The following is a 7,722-nucleotide window of genomic DNA, read 5'->3' as shown; positions in this document are numbered from 1 at the left end:
CCGACGTCCACGTTATCCCCGCCGATCCGTCCAGGTCCCCGATCCAGTTGGGCGAGTCGGGTATACGGTGCGGTTCGGCCACCGCCGCTAGGGCCACCTCGTTCTCCCGGATGGTCTGGACGAGCAGATCTTGCGCTCGTCTCGACCTACCGAGGTTGCATTGCAGCAGGCGCTTGAACTATGCCGTCACCTCCATGGCCTCCTCCCGGCCATCCGCCGCTGCTGTTGGTTCGGCGGCGCTTCCTGGTGTCCGTACCGCGGCGGCTGCTGCTGCTGCTGCTACCGCTGCTGGTTGGCGGGTCGGTCTCCTCCTCTTGACCTTCGGGGGATTGCATGCCTCTCCGCCCATCCTGTGATTCGCGGGTGCCCCGAGCGATTCGCACAGCGGACACTTGGGAGCGGAGGCGGGACAGCCTCTGGCGCGGTGTCCGCTCCCGCCGCACCTGTAGCACAGGTGCCCTCGGTCTTCGCCGGATACGCACGTGGCGCGCACGTGCCCCAGTTCCAGGCACCTGAAGCACTGCAACGGGCGCTTCGGCACAGCCCTTATCCTCGCCGTTGACCAGCCCAGGGCTATCTTCTCCGCCTGGGCCAGCTTGCGGGCTCCTGCAGCCGGGCACTTGATCCATGCCGACCCGAGGCCGCCTCTGGTGGCGCCGATCTCGCCCACCTGCACCTCCGCGCTGCCGCATCCCGCCACCGAGGCCAGTGCTCTCCGCAGCTCCTCCTTCCTGACCGAGATGTCTATCCCGGTCACGCGTAGCTCCGCCATCCTGGTCGGGGTGGCGATTCTCACCGCCGTCGGGTCCAGGGTCTCGGCCAGCCGCGTCGCCAGTAGCGTCGCCTTTCCCCTGTCCTTGTCGCCGGGGACTTGTATTATAATGGCGCCCGTCATCGCCTTCTTCATCTCCAGGCGCTCCGTCCCGAGCTCCGATAGCGGAATCCTCGTTCTCGCTGCCTCCAGGACGTCGGCGTACGACATCCTCGCTCCCTCGTTTAACGTCAGAGTCACCGCGGATGTTCGCGGTGCGCGAGGGGGCGTGACCACCTTGGGTGCCCGCGGTGGTCCTCTCTGCGTCGCGGGGGCGCTCGCCTTCGGTGCGCCCGTCGTGTCGCCGCCCGGCTGGGGTTGCTGCTGCCGCCGTACCCGCGTCGGTGGTGGCGCGGTCGATCCTTTCCTCGCCGCCTCTCCTCCGGCGGCGGCGGCGACGGCTGCCTTCGTCCCGTTCGCCGTCTTCCTGCTTCTCCTCCGCTTCTTTTTCGTCTCCACCAGCTCCCATCCGCCGTCCTCCCGTTCCCTTCGGGTCGGCGTCGGCTGGGCCGCGGGAGGGTCGACGGGGCGGTCCCCGCTGGGTCGTCCTTCGGGGGTGCGTTGCCGTCGTGCGCCCCCGAATCGTTCCTCGATTGTCCTGAGAATGGAGGGTCCCAGTTCTCGGACCGCTCTTTCCAGGGCGTCCAGACGCGTCCTGTCGTTTCCGCCCTCCCACGGCGGGCGGACGTATTCGGGCGCCGCGTCGGCGCATCGCGGGCACTCGTTGACGCGGGCGGCCAGTCTCCTCAGTTCCTGGCGGAGGGCCGCGTTCTCCCCCTCCAGTACGGACAGCCTCGCGTCCACGTCGTCGCCGGCGCCTCGCGCTGGCCTCGCCCTCCTCGCGGATTCCTCGTTCCAGGCGGCGGTGATATAACTCGCCGCGTTTTTGAGGGATCTGATGTAGGTCCCCTTCAGGTTCGACGACGTCGTCGCGACGTGCATTATCTCCGACACGTGCATCGTCAAACCCGCGCTGATCTCCGCCGGGGAGCTTGTCCTCATCTGCACCTCCAGCTCTTCCGACACCTCCGGTGTTGTCGTGGCTCCCGTTCTCTTCCTCTTGCACCTGGACGCCATCGAAGCCAGCGACGAGCGCGAGGCGAACGAGGCGACCGACTCCTCGTCGTCGGACCTCGCCCGCCCCCGCGATCCCCCCGCCAACGGTGTCGTACCGTCGTCCATCGTGGTCGGCGCGAGAAAAATGTACTCGGACCTGTTCGCGGCTCTCGGCGAACGTCTCGTCGCCTTCCTCGGAGGCTCCTCCGCGGTCTCCGTCCTGTCATCCTCTGGATGTCCTCCTGTGGTTATCCTCCTCCTCTCTCCTGCTGTTCCGTCGCCAGTCGTATAAACGCGTCCGGGGGCCTGACGGTCCACCCTCGAACGGCCATGGTCGCGAGATATCGACGCAGCGGGGCCCACTTCACTACCCACGACTGCGCCGGTACTGGGGTATCCCTCCCCTGCACCGTAAACGTTGTCGTTTCTGTTCTCCATTTCCATGTTTTTGTTTGTTTTTCGCCAAGGTCGTCGTCGAAGTCTCCGTCCTGGTGCCACTCACTCTTTCGCACCCTGCCCCGGTCGAAGCCGGTGCAGGGCGACAGGGAGCCCCGCGAGAAGGTGAGGTGAGTGGTCTTGACAGGCATGGGCCCGCCCACTTCTCCGAAGTTCTCCGCACCGGATCGGCGAACCGACGGGTGCCAAGGGCACCGATCGGCCGCCACCCGACGGTAAGAGAACATCAGATCCATCGGGGTTTCCCAGGGCATGCCCCGGGTCCTATGCCCCGGGAACCCATGCCCGCCTCGTGCTCCCCGTCTCAACTAAGACCTGGACGCCCTCTGACCCTTACACACACACACTCTCATGTACAGTGTAAATGTATCACTTCCCTAACACGCCTCCTTACATTTATACTGTACACTTAATTTTATTTCACATACTTGTCGAATTAACAAAATATTTACCATTTATCGCTTTATTTACATTTCTCTTATTTTACATTCATCCATGACCTAAACCTTTCAAGTTTCTCTCTACACAGTGTCTTCGTAAAAATATCCGCAGTGTTTTCTTCTGTACTTACTTTTATTATGTTTATCTTATTTTCCTTTACGTACTCGTGAACGTAGTGGTAATGAACTTCAATGTGTTTAGAATTTTTTGTAAAAGTTCCGTATTTTGCTATACTCATTACTCCAGTGTTATGCTCATAGATTTTTACAGGGTTATCGTCTACATTTACATCGAAGATTTTAATTAGTTCTCTGATAGTCATTACTTCGCTCACCGCTTCCGATAGAGTAACATACTCTGCATACGTCGAGGCTTTTGTCACACACCTTTGTTTTTTAGACTTCCATCCAATTACATTTCCATACAATCTAATTACATACCCACAAGTCGATTTCCTATCTATATAATCTCCTGCCCAATCAGCGTCCACATAACAATCTATCGTTTCGCACTTTTCATTTCTTTTATAATGTAGCCCTAAATCTCTAGTCCGGTACAAATATTTCAATATTCGCAAGGCATATTTAAAATGTGTCTCGTTACAACAATCTTGAAATCTACTCAGGTAATTCACACTATAACTTATATCGGGTCTGGTATTTACACTAATATACAGCAATGCGCCAATTAAATTCTTGCATCCAATGTCCTCTCCATTTATCACACCTTTTTCAATTTTTAAGTTGGTCTCCATAGGTGTACAGTACAATTTGCTATTATGTAATTTATATTTGTTTGCTAATGATTCTATGTATTTCTTTTGGCTTAATCTCATTTCATTTTTTAAATAATCATACTCTATATTAATTCCAAGATATTCTTTTACTTCACCTAAATCTTTCATTTCAAATTTATCAGTTAATAATTTTTTTTACACTTTGTATCTTCTCTTTGTTTTTACCACAAAGCAACAAATCGTCTACGTATATTAACAAATAAACAACATTTTCTCCCTCTCCATAAGTATATAGGCACAGCTCTATATTGTTTTTCTTAAAACCTAATCTCGTCACATACTTATCAAAACACTCATACCAGTCTCTCGGACTTTCTTTTAACCCATAAAGCGCTTTCGATAATTTACAAACTCTATTCGTTCCGTCCGCATATCCCTTTGGTTGATTTATGTTGAAGTGATTACCACTTCTAAGAAAACTCTACATCTGGCCTTTTTAGTTTTCTCAAGCACTGAAGCCATCGACAGCGTGTAGACAAAAGACTGCGACGAAGTCAGGCCATAAACAGTAGACAGGCGACGTTGGCTTCGGGGTTTTTCAGTTATTAGGTAACACAGCTAGCGTGCGGATCTGGACCAGCTCAAATTATATTTTTACTTATTACACTTCTATTTAAATATATTTTCTACCTTACAATTTATCCACGTGTTTTCTCTGTTTACACACCGAATAACCTCAACAATTTACATATACCTCCGAGGTTACTTCACCATTTAAAAAGGCAGTTTCTACATCCATTTGCTCAATTATTAATCTATTTTGACAACAATATGATAGCAATATCTTAAAGGTCTGATTACTCGCCACTGGAGAATATATGTCATCGGCTACGTTTCTTTGTTGAAATCCCCTTACCACTAATCTAGCCTTATACCTGTCCTCTGATTTTTTCGTGTAAACCCATTTTACATCTAATACTTCTTTGCCTTTTATCATTTCTACCAATTTCCAAGTTTTATTCTTATAGAGACATTCTATTTCCTTATCCATAGCCTGTTTCCAAACTTCATTATTTTCGCAACAAATCGCCTCCTCAAATGTACGAGGGATATCTACTTTACAATAATTTGCATGAATCTCGCAAATATTTTCCTTTTCTGGATACCTTACTGGAGTTTTCTTAATACGTGTAGATCTCCTAGTAGTGTTTGAGCTTTCAGTACTACTATCATTTTCATCTTCCCTACCTTCTAACTTTTCCTTATCCATACCATCCAATGAATAGTTATCTTCGCTATCATTTCTCTAATCTGCCTCCAATGAGTTTTCCTCAAAACCGATACATTAAGTGTCTGTCTCTATGACCTCTACATGTCTAGCTATTGTTATTTTTCCACCTAATAAGACTCTGTATCCTTCTTCACTATATCCTAATAGAATTCCCATATCTGCCTTCTTGTCCCATTTGGAAACTCTTTTTTGTTCTGGCCTTCTTACAAAAGCTTTACTTCCATATAGATGTAGATTTTTAACACTTGGTTTTCTCCCGAAGAATATTTCAAATGGTGTCTTTCTCTCTATAGTATTCGCTAATATTCGATTTTTCAAGTATACCGCTGTACAAACTATTTCCGGCCAGTACCTTTTATGTACTTTCGCTTCCGCTAACAAGCAACGCGCCATATCCATCACTGTTCTATTATACCTTTCCGCTGTCCCGTTTAATTCATGTACGTATGTTGGGCAATTATTTATTCTTATACCTTTATCCCTAGCAAACTTATAAATTCGATTATTTAAATATTCTTTACCATTATCGCATCTTAATATTTTTAACCTCTTGCCCGTTAAATTTTCGGCTTCATTTACGAACTGTACGAAAGAATCAAAGACCTCATCTTTTGATTTTATACAATAGATCCTAGTTATTTTACTATAATCATCGATAAATGAAATAAAATATTTTTCTCCATTGAATCCGGTAGTGTTAAAGGGACCACATACGTCCGTATGAATAATTTCCATTATTTCCCTAGCCTTAGTTCGATTATTTTTGAAAGGTAAGTTATGCATTTTGCTTTCTATACACACCCTACATTTCAAAAGTTCCTTTTCAAATTCATTCGGCATGCCAGTCACTAGCTGCTCTTTACCCAAAATCTTTAAGTATATAAAATTTACGCCATAAATTTACGCCAAGTATTTAAAATTTAAGCCATCTTTCCTTTTTACTCATACCACTACGTTCGGCGCTGTTTACTAAGTGCTTCTTCCCTTTCAATATACTGAGGTGGTATGGTGATAGGTGCGTAAGGAACTACTCTTGGTGTTTTTAACGAACAATAGTTTAATTAGAACTAATCAACAATCAGAGTTAACAATTAACAACTAACAATTACACTTAACAGACAACAGGTAACAACTAACAAATAACGATAGACACCGAGAGATCATTCGACGCGTTGCTATGCAAATAGTACCGAGGAGTTACACATTTAATGGCGCAAGACAGACAGACTCTGCTTTTGTTTCGGACCGCGCAGATTCTTCCCTTCGTAGCCCATCGATATCCCCCACTAGCGTGCATTCATTAGATGTGCCGCCAGTGCTGGCACGTGTATGCTCTTCCGAGAATTCGGCGGAAAGAGTGTGAAGATATCGATGGTACATTGGGCACGTCGGTGTTGCGCTTTGGCGGCGTCGCGCTTTGCATCCGGAGCCGTTGAAAAGTTCCGTGGCCCGTGCCGCCACAGTACCCCCTTACCAGTGATAACGCTATATAAATGAAAAATATATAAATGTTACAGGCAAGGGTGCACGTTCGCCGGCTCCTAACGCCTATCCGAGACCCGCCTGAAACCAATCAGGAAATCGAACTCTCCTGCCCGCGCGTGTGGTGTGATGAACTCTTGAGTCCCCTTCGCTTTGTTCGTTTCGGGCACCGGGCGGTATTGTTACATTGCGCCTTTCCGTGCTATGGTGTTCAATATTATCGTTAAATAGAAATGCGGGTTTCAATCGGTCTATGGACACTATTACGTTTTTATTATTTATTTTAATAGTGAAGGTCTTTTTTCCTCGCTCTATAACCTGATACGGCCCGTCGTAGGGTGGTTGTAAGGGGTCTCCGATGGCGTCGCGACGCAGAAATACATAAGGCGATGTTTCGAGGTCGCGGAACACGAAGGTTCTCTTTTCGCCGTGTCGCGTAATTGGATGAGGTCTGATTTTTCCTACTCGGTCTTTTAGGCGACTTGCGAATTCCGAATTGGCCTGTTGTTTAGTCGGTATAAAAAATTCTGCCGGCAATCGTATGCCGATGCCATAAACCATTTCGGCTGCCGTCGCGTTTAGGTCCTCTTTAATAGCTGTTCGTATGCCTAATAGAACTATCGGCAAGATATCCACCCAGTTGCTCGTATCGTGGCATTTGATTGCTGCTTTTAGTTGTCGGTGGAGGCGCTCTACCATCCCGTTGGACGCGGGGTGATAGGCTATCGTGCGCAAATGTCTGATGCCGAGCAACCGGCATAGTTCGTTAAATAGGTTCGACTCGAACTGGCGTCCTTGATCGGTCGTTATTCTTAAAGGCACGCCGAAACCAGATATCCACGTGGAAAGGAGAGCCGAAGCGACGGTTGCCTCCATGTCGGCGATGGGAACGGCTTCGGGCCAACGCGAAAAACGGTCGATGCACGTTAGACAATATCGGTAGCCTTTTGAATATGGCATCACGATAATGTCTATGTGTAAGTGTTCGAAACTGCCCGCTAATTCTCCGAATGTTCCGACGGGTGAGGATACGTGCCTGGTGACTTTACATTGTTGACGCGGAATACATTGTCGTGTCCTATTTCGGGAGTCCTTGTTTATGGACGGCCAGACGAAACGCGTCGTCGGCAGGTTTTGAGTGGCACGTATCCCTGGATGGGAAAGTCCATGGAGCGAATTAAATACGTCGCGCCGCAAGGATTTCGGTACGTACGGTCGTACAAAGTCACCCGATACGTCGCAATATATTTCTACGTCGTGATCGGGGAAATGTATTTTCTTTAACCGTAGCGCGGATGTACCGGAGTTGACGATGTTGCTTAGTTCTTTGTCGGCTTCTTGCGCGGCGGCGAGAGCTCGATGGTCCACAGACTTTCCTATCGCTTCGATGCGTGACAGAGCGTCGGCAACATTATTGTCTAACCCCTTGATATATCTTATGTCGGTAGT

General features: G+C 48.8%; 1 protein-coding gene across 1 annotated transcript; it reads right to left on the bottom strand.

Moving 5' to 3' along the window:
- Positions 1 to 178: 178 nt before the first annotated feature.
- Positions 179 to 2,311, bottom strand: LOC117208437 (putative uncharacterized protein ENSP00000383309). Its single transcript, XM_033449628.1, has one exon. It carries the CDS (start codon positions 2,309 to 2,311, stop codon positions 179 to 181), a length of 2,133 nt encoding a protein of 710 aa, XP_033305519.1.
- Positions 2,312 to 7,722: the final 5,411 nt, after the last annotated feature.

This window comes from Bombus bifarius, unplaced genomic scaffold (assembly GCF_011952205.1).
Source record: "Bombus bifarius isolate JDL3187 unplaced genomic scaffold, Bbif_JDL3187 scf7180000008090_frag, whole genome shotgun sequence".
Taxonomy (NCBI): Eukaryota; Metazoa; Arthropoda; class Insecta; order Hymenoptera; family Apidae; genus Bombus; species Bombus bifarius.
This window is presented reverse-complemented; position numbering and strand designations above follow the sequence as displayed.